The sequence below is a fragment of the Prionailurus viverrinus genome, chromosome A3 (assembly GCF_022837055.1).
Source record: "Prionailurus viverrinus isolate Anna chromosome A3, UM_Priviv_1.0, whole genome shotgun sequence".
NCBI lineage: Eukaryota > Metazoa > Chordata > Mammalia > Carnivora > Felidae > Prionailurus > Prionailurus viverrinus.
Genome location: NC_062563.1, coordinates 91,495,398 through 91,515,006, shown reverse-complemented (window position 1 = coordinate 91,515,006; position 19,609 = coordinate 91,495,398). Strand labels below are relative to the sequence as shown.

The 19,609-nt window shown below is 47.4% G+C and overlaps 1 protein-coding gene across 2 annotated transcripts in view; it reads right to left on the bottom strand.

Moving 5' to 3' along the window:
- HK2 (hexokinase 2) overlaps positions 1-15,330 on the bottom strand; it is a 62,281-nt gene extending 46,951 nt beyond the window's left edge. Inside the window, exon 1 of one of the 2 annotated variants that reach the window (XM_047853871.1) lies at positions 14,820-15,330. In XM_047853871.1, coding sequence (XP_047709827.1) covers positions 14,820-14,882 — 63 coding nt within the window. In that variant the 5' untranslated portion in view covers positions 14,883-15,330. Of the gene's footprint in view, positions 1-14,297; positions 14,442-14,819 lie in introns of those variants that run through there. The other variant, XM_047853870.1, reaches the window with a different exon arrangement.
- Between the last annotated feature and the right edge of the window lie 4,279 nt (positions 15,331-19,609).

Here is a 19,609-nt window from a genome sequence, read left to right as displayed (position 1 = left end):
GCCGAGGGAAGCTAAGAGCCAGAAACAAGAAACAGCTTCCATACAAAGACGATTTTCCTAGATTGGGAAGAAAGTGAATGCAACTTTGCAAGATCCTGCCAACCTCTCCCACTGTGCAGCCAAAGGGAGGGAGCACCAGGCCCAAAATCACAAAGTCATTTAAGAGGTATCAGATGGACGCAGGGCAGTAGGACTGCAACTAAAAAATACCCTTAAAATGCCCTTGGGGCATCACGCGGTTTTTGTTGTTGTTGTTGTTGTTGTTGTTGTTGTTTTGTCTAGTTTGTCAGGTTTGTCTCTCTTACCCCAGCAACCATCAGGCCTAGGTTTGAATGCTTCCAAGCATGACAGGCTCAGTACTCTAAGGTGGTTAGCCGCTACTATTGGTCAGCCCTAGGTGTTAAAAAATGTTTCCTCAATTTGAGAGAAATCTACTTTCTGAGAACTTCTGTCTAGTCTCCATTCTACCACTTGGGATAAGAGTTCCCAAACTTGGCGACACATCAGCATGACTGACATGAGAAGCTTTTTAAAAACATTAAGAATTCCAGAGATTCATTCCAGACTGACCAAACTGACTGATACCTTTAGAAGTTCAAACATCTTCCCCTCTCCTTAGGCTGGTACCACCATGCCAATAATGTGAGAATGGTGGGCTATATTCCGGTCAACACTACCTAAGGTCATTTCTACCATTTTTCTACCTGCAGTCTTTGGAAGTCAGTAGTTAATAAGACATTAGGCCAAGTGTGAAATAATCCTGTGTTGATCCTGGGTGCTGGGAATTGGAAAGATTAAACCCTGTATACTTGTTGGAAACATTCAGGTGGTTGGAAACTATCAAAGCAGAATCACTCAGGCCAACACTCATTTCATAGTTAGAGATGGTCTAGCCAAGCTGTGGCATCAGAAAAATCATTCAAATCCTGGCTGTAGCATATGTACAGGTATGTAACACTGGATGAGTCACTCTCTGAGACCCAGTTTCCTCCCTGTAAAACGGGATGAATGTGCCACACAGCAGTCACTGGCATAAATGACTTTATGATGGACCTAAAGCTCTATCTAACCGTTCTCTTTTTCTCCTAGACTCCCCACTGGCCAGTGGCACCGTCAGCAGATCAGTGACACTTCTTAACACTACCTTAGTCACATTCAGGGTTAACAAAAGGAGAGGCTGTTTCCCCAAATTGTTCCTTCTCTTTCTGTGGTAGATGTGTGACCTATCACACTGGGCTGCTTCTCTTTAAAACTCTAGCAGGGAGAAAGAGGGAAAGAAGAAACTGGGGAAACAGAGGCAGGCTGAAAGCAAAGCCTGGCTGAGGTATTAGAAGGCCACCTGCCTGCCTGGAGGCAAGCACGTGTGTTAAAGAAAAAGTGGTAACAGTTTAAAAAATTTTTAATGTCTATTTATTTTTGAGAGAGAGAGAGAGAGAGAGAGAGAGAGAGAGAGAGAGAGATACAGAGCACGGGCAGGGGAGGGGCAGAGAGAGAGGGAGACACAGAATCCTTAGCAGGCTCCAGGCTCTAAGCTGTCAGCACAGAGCCCAACGTGGGACTTGAACCCACAAACTGCAAGATCGTGACCCGAGCTGAAGTCAGATGCTTAACCAACTGAGCCACCCAGGCGCCCTGATAGCAGTTTTAAATGACATCTCTTTAGCAATCTTGAGACTAGAACTTCCTCATTGGGCAATTTTGGTCAGTTTCTTCCGCTAACACCACCAGTCCAACATCCCTGTTTCCTCTAGAGGATTGTGAGTAGAGGCAGGAGAAGTTCTAAAGAGAAATTAATACCATACTCTTTATGAAATGAGGTAACACCCTAAATGAGAAGCCTGTCTTCTTCAGTGTCCACATTTTCCTCCAGACTAGCCCTAAAAGAAGGGGAAATTATGGCACAGCAATGATGCAGAGAATGGAGACAGCAGGTCACCCTCACAAAAGATCCACCAAAAAGTATGCAGTGTCCTGGGTGGAGGAGACACAGCCCCGGTCAGGCATGGGGAAGTCCTGAAAGGAAAGGTCTACAGGTGGAAGCCAGAAAGGGACCTTGGAAAGACTGAGGCCAAGGGGGCAGACTTGACCAAGGTCACACAGCTGAGACTACGATCTGAATCACCCAGACACCTTCTTCTATTGTCAAAAACAATAAATGACAATCCTGCTGCTGGTCCACAAGGGCCCATGTCATCTTGCAGGCCAATTCCAACTGAATGGCTGGTGGCCACTGACTACATCCTAAAGCCGCCCTGTCTGATCCCAGTGGGAAAACAGTCCTGACCAAACTGGTCAGATCCAGAAGACAACAATATTCTAATTTTGGCAGTTGATTATACAAAGTATTACAAATTCTAAGTTGAATACCTTAAGAGGTTTCAAAGGGAAGTGTGGAAGAAACCTTAAATTTCAACATCTGTCTCTGTAAGATTTGTATCATTCAACCCCAGAACTCTGGCCATTGCTTCAACCCCAGTTTCTCCCATTGTATAGCCTGTGATGAAAACCAGTTACATGCAAAGCACTACAGTGTACAGGAACATGATTTTAAAAGAAATCAGGGGCGCCTGGGTGGCTTGGTCAGTTAAGCGTCCGACTTCAGCTCAGGTCATGATCTCACAGTTCGTTGAGTTCGAGCCCCACGTCAGGGTCTGTGCTGCCAGCTCAGAGACTGGAGCTTGCTTTGGATTCTGTGTCTCCCTCTCTCTCTGCCCCTCCCCAACTAATGTTCTGTCTCTCTCTCTTTCTCAAAAATGAATAAAAAATTTTAAAAAATAAATCAATTAATAGAAGAAATCAATTCTGGAAATGAATAGTAATGATGGTTGTACGACAACGTGAATGTACTGAATGCCATTGAATGATACATTACATATATACACACACAAACAAAAATTTTTTTTAAAGAACTCAAGATTCCAATTCTCTAAGACTTTACAAGATAGCACAGAACTCAAATCGTATTTTAGACCCAACAAATGAATGTCTCTGAAATGAATGGAGGATGGATCCCAGTAGATAACAAAGGGAGCACAATGCAAGGCAGCCCCAGAAGTGTCACAGGTGTGAGTAAGTGGCCAGTGACACTGGCATGCAGGGGAGACTGTTCTGGGCTAAGAACATATATCCAACATACATTTCAGTGGATAGATGTTGACCTGGAGAGTAGGGATATTATGTGAAAAGGCTCAGAAGGTGTGGGCCAAGATCTTGGAAAGACATTATGAATTCTAGGACCAGAAAACTACTCACCTCACTGTATTACATTAACTACCTACTACAATGTCTTCATATTAGTATGATTTAAACCTACCACTTTTAGTCATGGGATCACGGGAAGGAAGGATCATAAAAGTCACCCCACTGTGTAAAGTTGCTGTGTTATTTACTGACCATTTACATTTCTGTAGGGTTTGGTGCCAGGAGAAAGTCTGGCTGCCCAGAGTCACTGCTTCCTGCCACAGGCCAGTGAAATGAAAACAACTGCTTCAAGGACAGCTGTCCTTTTTGCCCAGACTGCCGGGAAACTCAGAGCTCTGCTCTCCACTCCAGTGAACCGTCCCTGGTTCCATGCGTGTTGGTATTCACCCTTGTCTATTCCTTTTACTGAAAGCTGAACTAGATCACCTAATCCTTTTAGTAAGCAGAAATAATAAATAATACATGATCAAACAAATGCTCATCAGCCATCCCTACAGGACACATCCTCTTCAACAGAAGTGTGAATTCAAATGAATAAACTGGATAAGAAAGCAACTCCACAAGCATGTAACGTCAGGGCCACCCGGAAGCACTGCTGGACATTCTGTCCCCAGGCTCCAGGAGGTGCTGGAGGGACAGCAGCTGACTGCTACTCTTTAGCCTCTTCCAGACCCCAAGCAGACCAACTGATTGAATTTTAACTTTACTAGCACTCACGTTCTTGTCCCAAAGATATAATCAGGCCATCTACACAGATGACCTGTATATTTGTATATATACAAGTTTCTGAAAAGAAATTTCAGAAAGTCTGCACCCTCTTGAAGGGCTCTGACTGGTCTCATCTGCTTTAAATCAGACAGTTGAAACAGGGTTGGGGGTAGAGGAGAAGGGATACTATACAGCAATTGTTAAGAACCACCACCTACCCACTGGGTGTTATACGTAAGTGATGAATCACTAAATTCTATTCCTGACATCATTATCACACTATATGTTAACTAACTTGAATTTAAATTAAAAAATCAAAAACAAATAACACCACCTACCACACATATAGCAACATACATAGATGAATCTCACAATATAAGGTTGGGTGAAAGAGAGGTGCCTGGGTGGTTCAGTCGGTTAAGCATCCAACTTCAGCTTAGGTCATCATCTCTCGGTTCTCGGGTTTGGGCCCATGTCAGGCTCTGTGCTGACTGCTCAGAGCCTGGAGCCTGCTTCAGATTCTGTGTCTCCCTCTCTCTCTCTTTCCCTCCCCAACTCGAGCTCTCTCTCTCTCTCTTTCTCAAAAATAAACATTTAAAAAATTTTTTGTAATAAGAAATAAAAAAATAATAAAGTTGGGCGAAAGAAGCTAGACACTGAAAGGGACATACCTTATGAGTCCATTTATATGAAGTACAGAAACAGATCTATGCTGACAGAAGGTAGGACAGTGATTACACTTAGTGCTGGTAATGATCGGTTACTGTATCTGGGTGGTGGTTACCTGGTGTTTTCAGTTTCTTTCGTATATTATACTATAATTTTAAAATACAGGAGGAATAAAGGTCAAGGCCCTGGTCTACCCCCTACTCATGGTCAAGAGGGCCCAAGAAGATCAAAGAAGTCTGTAAGAGGTCAGACCAGAGGGGGTAGCCATAATCTAAATGCAGCCACACACAGCCTTCCAGTGACTCTACACGCTGACACAGGCTTGCAACTTAGTTTCAAAAGAATTTATTTTTGCATTATTCCTTTGCCCGTGTTACCTCAAATCTTTGACAAGGAAACCAAGGCTTGGAGAAGCTTCCCCAAACCACAGGCCAAGTCCCTAGCAGGCCCCACAACATCCAGTGGTCAGCTGAGTGCCCTAACCTAGGGCACAGGTGTGCCCATCCTGGGAAACCCAGGTAACTACTGTCAGTGACCTCATTAATAATAATGCCTTCACAAACTTCTCCTGGGAGGACCGAGGCTGTGCAAAGAGCAGCAAGTTTATCCTGTAATGTTGCCAAGCCAAGGCCAGATGTTTCTGATAAAAAAAGAAAAGAAAAGAGAAGAGAAGAGAAAAGAAGAGAAAAGAAAAGAAAAGAAAAGAAAAGAAAAGAAAAGAAAAGAAAAGAAAAGAAAAGAAAAGAAAAGAAAAAAGAAAAAAAGATAAACTGAGGAGGCAAAGACACAGCAGATCCTGGATTCTTTAAGTCTCCTTCCTCTGAAAGGCAGCCAACCAAAAGTAACAGATCTGCCAAAACACTTTCTTCAGGATGGGACCAGGCAGAACCTCACTGGGGCCACCATGCCACCTCAGGGAGATTCCAGCTGACGCACCACGCACTCACAAGCCTGGGGCACCAGGCTAAGTGTGGAGCTGACCTAGAGGCTTATAGGCCACTCCTCCGGGATCCTGCTGCACCTCCGTGAGTCACAGGGTTTCCTGTTCTTCCAGTTCTTGCCTCAGCTGCCTGGAGTTACAGCCAGACAGACCTCAGGCAACAGCACCCGTCAGGGGTCCAGGAGATGGGATTTGGGACATGGATGGGACCTTCCTGTCCTCAGACATTCTGTTCCAGCTGTTGGGCAGCATGGTGATGATATGTCCCAGGTGTACATGACCCTGGCACAGTTATTTACACACATTAATTGAGTGCTAAATGGAGTGTGCTAGGGGCAGAGGATGCCAGGGGAAAGGAGACCCCAGTATTTGCCTGCAAGGGGTTCAGTCTATTGGTAGGAGGCAAATATGTCAGCAAGTAATTACAAACTGAAAGTAAGGGCAGATAGTAGGCAGTTCCTTTCACCGTAATAAAATACAGATTTACAATCCCTTAAATCATGCACACATCAATAGAATTCTAAGGAGTGCCTCAAAAAGGTTACAAAGGTATACATGTTGACCCCACACCTAGAATGTTCTCCTCCTCTGGTCTAACAAACTCCCACTTGACCTTCAGGGCCCAGAACAAATGGCATCTCCCCAAATTCCCAGCTGCCAAAACACTTTTGGTACCTTGTGTCTTTCCACCCTCGCTGGTCCCAGAGGACTAAGGGCACTCACACAGGTTCCCAACTTCACACTTGTGATGCCAACAGTTATCTCAGTACTGAGATACACTAGGTGTTCAAATCATATGTCACAGTCACATACAAGGGGCTACAGTGTGCCGAAGCAGTGGGAGAGTAACCTGGGTAAAGGGGAGAGCTAGCCATTCTAGAATACCTAGGGGCTCAGAGCCTAACCCTGTTTTTCACCTGAGCCCTGACGGCACATGACCCTGGCAGTAGCATGGTTTCCTCTACAGCTACCTGGCTGCCCTGGTTAGTCCCCCAGGTCCCCGAAGTGTCAGATTCTGCCTTCCCTGGATAGCCCCATGCCAGGGACCTGAGTCTACCCCTGAGCCTCGTGTCTGAACGACCTACTCCTGCCTGCTGCCAGGTGTCCACCTGCTGCACTGAGCCCCTGTGGATCTGTCCCTGCGCACCATGTCCTGCCCCAGACCTTCCCAGTCTGCCCGCCCACCCCACAATCACAGCCACCACGGACAGGGCAACCATATGTCCAGTTAGCCTAGAACGAGCTCAGTTTACACTGAGGTAGCAGCGTAAGTATTAACAGTGTCCCCTTTTACCCAAAGTGGCCCAGTTTGGACAATAAATTATAGGGTTACTCTAGGTACAGGCCGCAAGGCAAATCCTGCCTCTGTTCTTGAGGAGCCCACGCCTGACTGATGGGAAGAGCTCATGCTGCACAACTGGTGCCAAAAGGGAAACAGGGACCAAGAAACTGGGTTCTTGCTCTGGGGCTTGTCCTATATAAACTTGGGCTGGTCACTCGGTACACAGCACCTGGTTTCCTCATCTATAAAATGAAGAACTGGAACTAGATGATCCAAAGGTCCCAAATGACACCTGACTCACAGCCCCATGAAACTGAAACACAAGTGGCCATCTCCAGTTGTGTTTAAGGGCTGGGCTTAAGGGTCTGGGTTCTGGGGTCAGGCTGCCTGGGTTTGAATTCTGGCTGGCCCTTGAACAAGGAAGGTGCTGTCCCTTTCTGTACCCTACTGTCTTTATCTGAACAATAGGTAATAATAATGTCTACCTGAGAGGGCTGCTTCAGGATGGCCTGAGTGTGAGTGCATAGACAAAGCCCAGCACTTAGAAATGTTTGTTATTTTAAGAGCTTTAGGTATTGATGGAGGAACTGATGAGACGTGGCTAGAAAGCTTCCCTGGAAGGGATTGAGACAGGAAAATTTGGGAGGAAGCAGGAGGAGGAAGTCTCTCAAATGGGAAAAAGGAAAAGTGTAGCTTCACATGCCCTCATTTAACCCTGATGGCTTATCTGTCTTAACTCCTCTATCAGACAATATGGGATGCCAGAAGGAAGAGTCTGGGAACAAGGCCTTTGAAGCACATGAACCACCTACAGGGTGGAGTCACTGAGCTAAGGTGAGAAGAGGCAGGAAGGCTGGATGGGTGGGCACCAAGGACCAAGGTCTCAGCCCTGACTCACTCTCTTGGTTAACTCCAAGGTAAGTTTTAACCAAGGTCACTCCTAGGAAGGAACATCAAGGAAATGCTTAGAGACCCATAGACAAAAGTGCAAAAAGCATGGCCACCCTTAAAAGAGAGCAGCATTTCAGGGCAACAAAGCCAAGACTCCCAACTGAGTTTGGACAAGACAAAGCCTATACAGGGATCGGGGAAGGCAAGTGTGGGTTCCACAAAGAAGGTTGCCTTGGGCTTTGTCAAGAAAGGGTCCTGGGTACCCAAGTGTCAGGAAGGGCCACATTAGACAGCCCAGAGTCTGTATATGAGGGGCAAAGAGCTCTCTGCTGAGACCCAAGATGGCCACAGATCCTCTACCCGATGTGCCAAAATAACATGAGATTGATGGTTCCTTTCAGTGAAACTCCAGGGATCAGTGGGACCAAAACCTACCATGACTCAACAGCCCAGGGCATCCCCCACCCGAAGCGGCTTCCCAGTGGGAAGTCAGAGTCTGGGGCAGATGTAAGGAAGGGTAAACAAGCATCTCATTGGCCAACTGCAGCATAAGTGGTCTCAGCAACTGCCCTGGGAGCCTCTGACCTTTGGGGGAGGGACTAAAGAGGAGGGGACTAGGTTTCTACAGTGAAAAGGGTGGAACTGATGCTGTGATCAGTCATGCCTTTCACAGAGGATGCTTCAAGCTGTGGTACACCAGTGGCCATGGCATCCCCGAGACCCTCCAGTGGAGATGTTACTTCCCAGAGGAAAGCAAGTTAGACAAAGAACTTAAGGATGGTTCTCCTATGCCCAGGAAAGACACAGTTTTAGATGGCAGAGAGGGCAGGTGAGGATGCTTCCTTAGTCCTCATATTTAGGAACTTCCTATCCTTCTGCCCTCCCTATCTTCTACTCCAACCCGACATCTGACAGAAAGCACCAATGTTCCAGAATCCATATGCCCTAAAAGCCCTCGGGGAAAAAAGAAAAAGGGCCTCTTTTGCTCCTGCCCAGATGACAGCACAGTAGGATATCTAAGAGCGTGGTACTATATGCTTGTAGTTCTCTATGTACTAATATTTAAAACATGAAGAACTGACTATGTGTCAGGCACAGCTCCAAGAGCTTCCTATATATGAACTCTCTTTAATCCCTACAATAACCCTATTAAGGCATTAATTCCAAAACTCTCCATTTTACAAGAGGAAGAAACAGTGCCCTACAAAGGTTAAATTAACTGGCCCAAGTTCACAAAGCTGGTTACATAAGCCAGGACTCAACCCTAGGAGACTGGCTCTATCACTCACCACACAGCTTCTCCCAATATGACTGCTGGACTGGCCCTTGGTGGGTATCACTGGCCTCTCTTCTGCCCCCAGCTATAGTAGCTCCTTTACTCATGTTCTGTCAGCTCATCCGCCTGCTTTGTTCAGAAGCCTGATGGATGCCTGGCCTCCATGAAAATCCCAGCAACAACCAGGGTGAGATTCTCTTGTGGATAACTGAGCAGACTTCTCTCCCATGGGCTTCCTGGAGTGCTTACATTGCCCACATTCTTCTGGTTAAATACAGAAAAACAGTAACCCAGGTAACCTACCCATTATCCAGGGGTCATGGACATCTGCTGACTGCCATGGTCTGCAGACTTCACCTCAAATTCAACTTTTGTAAAAGACCACTTCCTACCATGACTGTCCCATGTCCTGGCACCCTGAGAGCTGACAGCCAAGGTCCTAGTTACAGATGCTATTAAGTAGTTCTATGACCATGAACAACGCGCTATAAAACTGAAGGAGGGGATGAACTATGCTCTTCTAACACAGCTTCTCAACCTACAGATATCTGGGGCCAAAAAAGTCTTTGTTGCAAGGGGACTGTCCTGTGTGTTGTAGGATTGAGCACCTCCCTTGCTTCTACCTACTAGATGCAATAACGTATCCTCACCTACCTAACCTGTGACAGACAAAAATGTCTCCAAACATTACCAAAGTCCACTGGAGGGCAAAATCACCAATAGTTGAAAACTATGGTTCCAAAGAAGTAGTAACAAAAACAAAACCAAACAAAGAAACAAATAAAACACAGGCTTTGCCCCTGTCAACTTGGGTACAGTGGGAATCCTTGCTCTTTACTATAGATTGGGATCACCCCTCACAAAAGACTGCATGGCCCAAAATGCCAACAGCACTTCAGTTGAAAGACCTGCTTGAGAAGCAAGCAGAAACAACCACTCCAGTACAAGAAAGCATAGCCTGTGATCTGTGGTGTGCGATATTAAGACTCAGCCAATGAACTCTGGGATCTGATCTGTTCAACCCCCAGCCCCCCACTGCTTTGGAAAGGAAAAGACAACACACAGTGTTGGAAAACAAACCAAACTTGCTGACTGCAAAACTCAACAATGATAATGAGGAACCCATTATCTAGAGTTGTCTTTTAAAGAAGTATCTGAACAAAGGAAGCCAGTTTTCTGGGGTTCCTGAGGTCTTTTAGTACATCAGATCTCCTTACTCTGGCTGCCAGATTTTGAGAAAACTGTTGCAGTTTGTGTTGTTTTGATTCTCCTTGGAAAAGGGCCCCTAACTGCCCTCACCCTCCTCACAGTGCTGGAAAAGTTCAACTTTGAAAAGTGATGTTAAAAAAAAAAAAAAAAAGTTGGCTTTATCTGAGGAGCCTCAAAGGGAATTTTAATTAGTTCAATGGTAAAGAAAAGTGCTTCCCAGAGCTCTCTGAAATAGAAATTTGGTGATACAAAAAAAAATGGATGATTAGCAAAAGTTACAAAATATTCCTGCCACCATCAACTAACTGCTCCTGAGCAGGGAAGAAACAGTATTAGGATGCTAAGTAGTACATAGAAGCTGAACAAACGCAAAACTGTACCTGTCAATGTCAGTTAACTCAGCCAAAACTAATCTCAGTAAGGTTGTGATCAGTACTGAACTCCTGGTATTTTAACCCCTTATCTGAAGATTAGTGGCACATAGCAGGTGCTCAAGGCATACCCATCAAGGTTCTCTGGAGGTCTCTAACTCTTCACCCCATGGTAAGGCACCCTCTCTTCACTACTAACTTATCTCACCAGACAAGTGAAAGGGGTCTTAGTTTCAGTTTCCCACGTAGTAGCCAGAGGGCTTGGTACCCACAATAAGTTCTCAGAAAACATTAAAACTCTTGCCTATCTTGACTCTTAGGGGCTCTGCTGAATTTTCGCTTCCAAGATATTCCTCCCACTCTTAAGTCCAGAGTTGAAAGCCACCCTTCACTCACACAGAAAGAAGCCCGAATGAGCTATCTATATTCCATAACTGGAGTGAAAATATGTCACCAGTCTGTGCATGTTAAATAATTTGGCCAATGGCTAAAGGCAGGCATGCACACTTCATTTCACTTCCATGGTTAAAACTGATCCTCATTCCCAAGCGGCAAAAACCCTGTATCTTGAATATTAACTATACCGCAATTGATAAAAAGAATCCTCTATCTCTCCACAGACAGAGCATAAAGCCTTGATTGCTGGAAGACAGGAAACACCCTTACCCTCTGCCTTTTTCCCTGTGTCCCCCAAGCCCCCCCACCTTTTCTCAGGATCAACCTTGGGCCTTGACGAAGGAAGAGCCCACTGCCTTTCTCTCTTAATGTCTCCCCATCCACCCATCCCTTCAGCCCAGGACTAGCCATCCTCCAATCTGCTTCTCACCCTCCTCCCCTTCCCACAGCCCTTGCTGAGCTGCTGTCTCCAGGAAGGTCCCCTCCCTCATCCTCACACTCATTGAGTACATCAGTAGCCAGAAACTGTGGCTACAAAGATGAACAGCCAGGATTCTCCCTGTCCTGAGGAGGGAACTGGAACTGAAAACTACCAACTCTGATGCATAGTGGGATGATAAAAATGCCATGATAAGGAAAAAGCACCTAGTGTGAAGAGTGTGGCATTCAAAGGAATGGCCAGGCAAGTCCTTGGGGAGTGAAGATACAGAATATGAAGGAGTCAGGGGCATTCAGCATGCGGTGTTAAAAGGCTTCTGAAATGTTCCAATCTGGCTCCAGAAAGAGAGTGGAAACAGAGAAACCCTAGGAGGCCTCTGAAGTAAGCCAGACACCGGTTGACAAATGTGTAGCAATCAGAAAGGAAAGTCAATGAAATGAGTCCAAAGCTCCCAGCCAGAATGGCCAGAGGGTACTGGTGCCATTAATGCAACCAAGAGAAGAGCTAGTTGCATTTCTGGGCATGCTAAGTGAGGGTGCTGCCAGCATCCAAGAGTGAATGCAGACACAGGCTAGGATGGAGTCCAATATTGTTACCAGAAGCAGGTGAATGTGGTCAAGACCATGGGACTCTGGAGCCCAACTGCATGGCTTTAATTCCCACGTTTTACAAAAAAGCTAGTGACCCTGGACAAGTTACTGTGCCTTCGTTCCTCACCAATAAAACAGGAATGCTGTCAATAACTGCATCTACTTTGTGAGGTTGTTATGAATGTTAATAAGCTAACAAATGTAAAGAGCTTAAACCAGTGCCTGGTACACAGTAGATGCTATAAGTATTTGCTCTTGAGTTTCAAAGCATTAATCGGCAAAAGTGAGCAAACGACCCTTACTCTCCTCCTAATGGTACAAAACATTGGGCTTGTCCATCAGGATACAAATTGGAGGCGGGGGGTGGGGGAAGGGAGGTGGGTGACAGTTCTGGGCAGGTGAATCTATGTTTTCCATGCCTCAGACCACAACCCAGAATATGTAAGATAATGGGGATTTCAGAGGAGTCCAAATCAAGACCTTTTCAAAAGACTCTAAAATTAAACTCAAGCTTCATCCTTCTTTCCTAACTCATCCTTGTAGCAGCAACTTGAAAAGATGCTTCCAAAATATTCTGATTCTCTTCCTACTTCCTATCTAATTGCAGCTGGAATCAAACAGCTTTGCTCACCTAAGCCAGGAGGCCAAGCCCCAGGTTCTGACACCTGGTAAGTTAAGGGCCTGACTCTATTCTGCCCCCATTGGTAATTTAGAGGAAATACACCTGTCTCCCCCCAGATACTTCACAGGGTAAAAGAAGTTGTGAGTGTAGATAAGAGTAACCTACAAGAAAGACATTTCTACATTACTGTGCTTAATCATCACAACTCTATAAAGTGGACAGGACCACTGCTGTCATTCCCCTTTTACCAAGAGAAACCAGGGGCACCTGGATGGCTCAGTCAGTTAAAGCTTCCAACTCTTTATTTTGGCTCAGGTCATGATGTCAGGCTCCGCACTGAGCGTGGAGCCTGCTGAAGACACAAAAAGAAATCAGCAGGCCAAAGAGGCAAAGTGACTTGCTCAGGTCCTGAGGTTAATAAACCATAAAACAGAGATTAGAACTCATTTCCAGATACCCTGGCTAGTAATCTCTCCACTCTGGGACCAAAGAGATGGCCCCCAATCCATTCTATGACACGGTTCAGGTCTTAGCCTCCCTCCCCTGGAGTAGGAGACAATTTGTAAAAGAATTAAAATGTCCTGGTCTGATATTCACACATCCGAGAAGACCTCCCCTGGATTAATAATCCTCCAGCTTCCTGCTTTAGAATTTGCCAAGGGATGAGTCTTCCCCAAGGGTTAACTCACTTCTTGGGCAGAGAAGCCGAAAGAAGTTGCCAAGATCCTGCCGGCTCACAGACACATTCTTAAATAAACTGCATTAAAGTGCAGAGCAGAGCTACATCCCAGGAATGAGAGAGCAACAGCCGTTTTATAAGCAGAGTAAAACTCAACTAAACCAGCCTCCCGCTGCTTGCTACTCCAGTCTGAGGCTGAGTATGGCCATGTTTTATATGGGGGTTCATGTGTCTCTGCTCTGAAAGCACCATAATGGCAGCCCACCTTTGCTCTCACAATACCCAGAATGGGAGTAAGAGCAGGTCCCCGCACCGAATTTATGTCAAGACATTCTCCCAAAATTGTGTTCCCTGTAAGACACAGAAGCTTCAAGTATGCAATTGAGCAACGCTGTCATTGCCTCACAGGTCTGGACACCCCTACCTCCGCCTAAGCCCATCCCCTCTTCTCAAGTCCTAGCTGAGGTGCATGGTCAGGTGCCAATCCAGAAATCCCCAGGATTTCAGAAACTCAATTCTCCCTAGAGTGATTGCACCTTGGGCCGGGCCCCACCCCCACCCCATATCCCGAAGCACCTAGAGCTTGGTCCCGGCGGGGCCAGAAGCTCTTTCTTATGTAAATGACCTGGCGAGAGACCGGGGGGGGGGGGGGGGGGGGAGAGAATATGAACCTGCCGAGAACTAGGTAGGCAGACCTGTCGGAGCCTAAGGCAGGAATAAGCTCGTTTACATAACAAAAACTTTTCTTAAAAAGACGGAAAAGGGGGGGGGGGGGCGGGGAGATCCTCCTCGAGCAAGTTTTAGGAGCACCAGAAGTATCAACCAAAGTTGGCCCTCTTCTTGGAGGCGGGCCTCGGCCACTCCAGGCCTGGCGGTCCAGAGGCCGATCGGTGGGGGATGTACGCCCCTCGCGGGGCCTCAGTTCCGGGCGCCTCAGTTCCGGGGAGGGGGTGCGGCGGGCGGAGTTACTTGGCACCCGTCCCAACTCCCTCTGGCGGGGGAGGGGGCCTCTCACCAAGCCCACCTGCGCGAGGCCATGAGGAACGCCGAGGGGAACTGCACGTCCCCAAGACTCGCTCGTTCGGCGCGGGAGCCCCCTGGCAGTCCCACGTGGCAGAGGAGCCTCCCCCACCGCAGCCAAGATTCTCCACACGTGCTCTCGCCGGAACTCCGGCGGCCAAAGGGGGGCTCCACCCATGTGGACTCCGCAGTCTCAGACTACGTGCTGGCTGACCCGCCCCTCCAGCGGAAAAAAAAAAAAAAGAAAAGAAAAAAGCGCGAGCGCGCGCAGGGTGTCAGGAAGGCGGAGAGCCGCGCGGAGCGCGAGCCCAGGCGCCTCGCACGCGCGCACACGCCTGCCGGTGCCTAGCGGACGTGGCTCCTCGCGCCCTGGAGTTTCCCGGCAGCCCTGACTTTTTCCGCACCCACGGCCCCGAATGGGGTGGAAGCGGTCCGCCGCAGGGTCAAGACGGAGAGTCCGCGGCCGGCCGGGGACCGCACAACTTTGTCAGAAGCGAGCCAGCCGCCCCTGCACGCGCTTGCCTACCTTCTGCACTTGGTCATGGTTGAGCTCCGTGAAGAAGTAGGCGAGCAGATGTGAGGCGATCATCCTGCCGCGGCCCGTCGGCGCCGAGTTGGGAAACCGAGGCTGGAGCGCGTGCGGGGGCGGAGGGCAGCGCGGTCCGACCGCTTTGTATCCGGGCTTGGCGGCCCGGCCGGGAGCAGTGAATCCGGGCGGCACAAAAAGAAGGCGATGGCACGCCTGGCGGGAGAGTCTAGGGTCTCCAGAAACAGGTTTTGGGAGTCCGAATTCCCAGAAGGCGCCCAAAAATCACTCCTGGCGACGTGTCGGGGTGGCCCCGCCGCCAAGGCGCTAACTTCACCACAGAATCACCAAAGGCTCAACTTGGGAAGAATCTCAGTCCGGCCTCACTTGAGCGAGCGGACCTCTCCGGCTCAACACGCGTGCTGCTCTTGCCCACGGATCTTCGCTTGATGACACGGCGGTGCTAGCGGCGGCCCGGGACTCCTGCTCCGGAGTTTCGTGCAACAATGTGGCTTATTGAGGGGCTGCCGGCTCGCGGGCCTCCCGGTCAGTGACGCGCGCACTCCCATTGGCTGCACGGGGAGGGTGTGTGCGCCCACGGGCCGCCCGCCGCCGCGGCGCAGCCAATCCGCGCCCGCGGCCCGCGGGCGCGGCCCCTCCGACACCCGAGCCGGCAAACTGGAGGGGCGCGCCCGGGGCAGGGGGCGGGGCCGGGCGGCAGGGATGGGACGTGTGGTCCGTGGCTAGAGGCTGGGGCGGAAAGGCGCATGAGCCACCGCCGCGTCAGGCTCAGCTATGGGTGGGGGGCGCGTGATCACAGATCCAGAGTGTGGGCCTACTGGAAAGACAGGTCACCCGGCCCGCACGTGCCTTGTTCGGGGAGAGAGACACCTCTGGTATCTCGGGGTCATGTGAGGGGCCCCCATTGCCGGGTCACATTTCTGAAGCATCTCAGTCCTCACCTGTTGTGGCTCAACAGGGAGCAACGGTGAAGCAAAATGAGGCACCGTAGCTGCTGCTCAGGCATCGCAAAACGGATAGGGTGTGTTTTTTACTAACCTCATTTTACAGATGAGAAGACTGAGGCACGAGCCGTTAAGAGACTCGCCCAAAGTCAGACAGCTAGTAAGTGGCAGATGCAGGAAGGAACCCACACCCGCCTGACTTTGAGGCCCAATTCTCTTCCCTAGTTTCCTATCCTACCTCTCTAAGGGGCCTGGGGAAAGAGAAAGCAGGAAAGGAGCTTTATCTGCATCTGTGGGACGGACGTGTGGGTGAAACTGGGTGGGTGATTCGTGTGTAACCGAATCCGTGTGTGGGGCGGGATGGGGTGGCTTACAGATGCTGAGAGGAGTGGGAGGTCATATACGCGGTGGCAGCTAGCGAGAATGAAATATAGGCTGCTGCAGACAGCAGATTGGTGCTTGTGGAGAATAGTGAGCCTGGGGTTGGAGAGGTAGCAAGGGAGGGGAGATGAAGGGCTTCCGTGTTGTACTGAGGAGTTTCTCCTTCTCCCAAAGAGTGGGGTGCTATCTGCAAAGTATGTATTATTGTAGTATTATGTAGGTATTAAATGTTCATGGTTGGAATACAGAGACAGAAATAACAAAAACATCCATGATCCATCCTCTCAGCAAAACTTCTTAAAAGCTATGTACCCTTGCCAACTTCAGGCCTGGGTCCCAAACTGCTTTTGTCATTCTCATCATAACGACCTGCATGTTGCCAAATCCTGTGTTCTTATCTCACTTCTACCCTTGTCTTACTGCACTTCTTGTGATACCTGTGCATAGTTGACCACATCCTCCAGATATCTGGACACACCTTCCTCTGTGGGAGTTCAGGAAGCTCCACCCTCCCGGTGTTCCTCCGGCTCCTCAGACCCTGTTTTCTCTACTGGTGAATGCTGGAATATTCCAGGGCTGTCCTCCACCCTCTGATCTGGTTATGCTCTCTCCCGGGGTGATCCCTCCCAGCCTCATGACTGTTACATTATCTACATGCTGGTAACTCACAGATATAAATCTATAGCTCTCCAGGAGCTCCAGACATTTCTCCAACAACCATTTGTCACCTCCACTGAATGACTTACATCTCACACTTAACATGTCCAAAGCCAAACACAACTATTTCCCCCTAATCTATGCCTTTCCCAGTTGTCTCAGCAAATGACATCACCATCCACCCTAAGTCATCCTTAATTCCTTCCTGCCACTCACCCTCATATCCAGTCAGTCCATCAGCAAGCAGTCAGTCTGACCCATAGAATAAACCCTGTAATTGATCGCTTCTCTCCATGTCCTTGGATACCTCCTAGCCAAGCCATCAACAACCCAGCCAGTGCCAACACTACATCAGCCAATTTTGTCACAGCTTCCATTTATGTCTGCCTCCATCATGACCCCTACACAGTCTTCTTACTCAGGGACCAGAGTGACCTGTTTAAAAGATAAACCATTCTGTGTCTCTCCCTCCCTGGCTCAAAGCCATCTAATGGATTCTAACCCTAGAATAAAATTCAAAATCCTGACAATGGTATGATAAAGCCCCCGGCTCCCTTTTCACCCCATCCCATAGTACTTTCCCCAGCACACTGCCTGGCATTCACACGGGCATGTTGTCCTCAAAAATGCCAAACTCTTTTCCCATCCAAGGGCCTTTACTCTTTGTTTTTCTTCTATCTGGAATATCCTTCTCCAGATCTGTGTTTTAGCTGACTCTTGCTCCTCATTGAAGTTCAGCTTAAATATCACCTCTTCAGAGGACTTTCTCCTGACCAGTTTATCTCAAGTGGTTCCCCCAGTCACACTCACATGGTCCTGATGGATTTCCTATTGATTTTCTGTGTGTTCTTTCTTTCCTAACTAGACAGTGAGCTGTTAGAAGGCAAGACCTGTATCTATGTTGTTCCCTCATATCTGCAGTGCCTAGAATGGTTCCCAGCACATGGTGGGCACACAATAAATATTTGTTGAATATCTAAATGAATAGAAGAAATTTTAGAAATAACCATTGTTCATGTTTTATATAACAGTACACACATGCATACACAGAAAGGGTTTATAGTTTTAAATATTTATTTGTCTAATCTTTTCTACCTCTAGATCTTTCCTAGTTCACACACCCAACATCTCTCACCTGACTGAAACAGCCTCATAACTGGGCTTCCCTCTTTAGATATAGAAATACCAAAAAACAAAACAAAACAAAACAAAAAAACATAGGTTTAGACATCCAACAAAGCTTCATAGAGAAGTGATGTGATCAGATTTGCTTTTTTAGGCCAATAACTATCCTCCATGTGGGGGCCATGGGGGAGGAGGTTAGAGACCAGAGGCAGAAAGAGCCCTAAGCTGTAAGGTAGGACCAGGGCCTGAACCAAGGTGGGAGTGATACAAGGTAACAGGCTATAGGTTTAGATGTTTTAAAGTCTGAGGTAGAATTGATGCCCTTGGCTAGAAGTCGAGGATAAAGAGGAGGATGCCTGCTACCTGGAAATACTTGGAAACCCAATAGTCCAGTGTTATAAAACCTGTTAGCCCCAGGCAAGTGGGACTAAACCCAGTGGGTCAAGTCAGCTCTGATCCCTTCTCTATACACTAACTTTAGAGCCTCTTCTCAACTCCCCTCTCTGGTCCCACTTCATGTGGACCAGGTAATAATCACAGGGTGTCTCAAATACAAACTATCTCTTCTGAAGCCCACAATCCCAGGAGGTAGTTAAGGTAGGTATTGTTATAAGCCGCAATTTATACATGACAAACTAATGGTGGTTTGCTCACAAGGCTAAGACTTGTGTCTTTGACTTTTCTAGCTCCAAAATCCATGCCTTGAGTTTATGATTTATTAACTCTCAGACCCCTCTCTCTCTTTCTCTCTCTCCCCTTCTCACGCACACAGACACACACACATACACTCACAGACATTTTAGAATCATGAGATATCCATTAATTTACACTCCACAGCTCCAAGAGAGAAATCAATCAGCAAATATTTATTAAGCAAACCCTTACAATGTTCAGGACAGCCTGTTCAATGCTGTAATAAATATAAAAGAAACACAAGACATGGTCCTTGCCCCTGAGGAATTAATTGTTTAATCAGAGATATAAAACCAACACATAAAACAATTAGTGCAGAATGGAAAGGTTGATTGCTGAGAGCTAAACATGTATGTGTTTCTATATGAGTTTCAGAAGAGGAAGAGACAGAGCTGCAATACAGAGACAGAGTCAGCCAAGGGTGGTATGATGGACACAAATGTCAGCTTTTATATCAGGCCTCACATAGGACTGACCCGAGCCTGGCCATCAGCCTTTAGGGAGCCGTCCTGGGAAGGGACCTCTTTGCCAAAAGATCTCTATCTCCCAAATATTTCTTTTTCTTATTAGGATTTATCAAGTTTGCAGCAAGTTATAAGTGATGAGGTTATGCAGAGGATTTTAAGACTGAGGGTGGTCCTTCCCTGAATGTAAATACTTGGAACCTTGCATTGTGTTGTCTTTAACTTTGGGCCCTAATTATTTCCATAATCGCTTGTGTTTCATAGTTCATAGTTTCGTAGTTATAATGTATGAATTTGGGAGATTGGGGGAAAAAGGCATTGAAAGCAGTTAAAACAGAAAAATGTAAGCCACAAGATACACAACTACCTCATTTTATCAGTCAGATTTACAAAAAGAACCTAGTCAAGCTAGTTTAAGCAGAAAAATAGTTAACTGATGTATATTTAGCCCCTTTCAGGATCTTCTGGAGGGCCAGAGAATCAAGCTCTTGCCATTCAAGAGTGA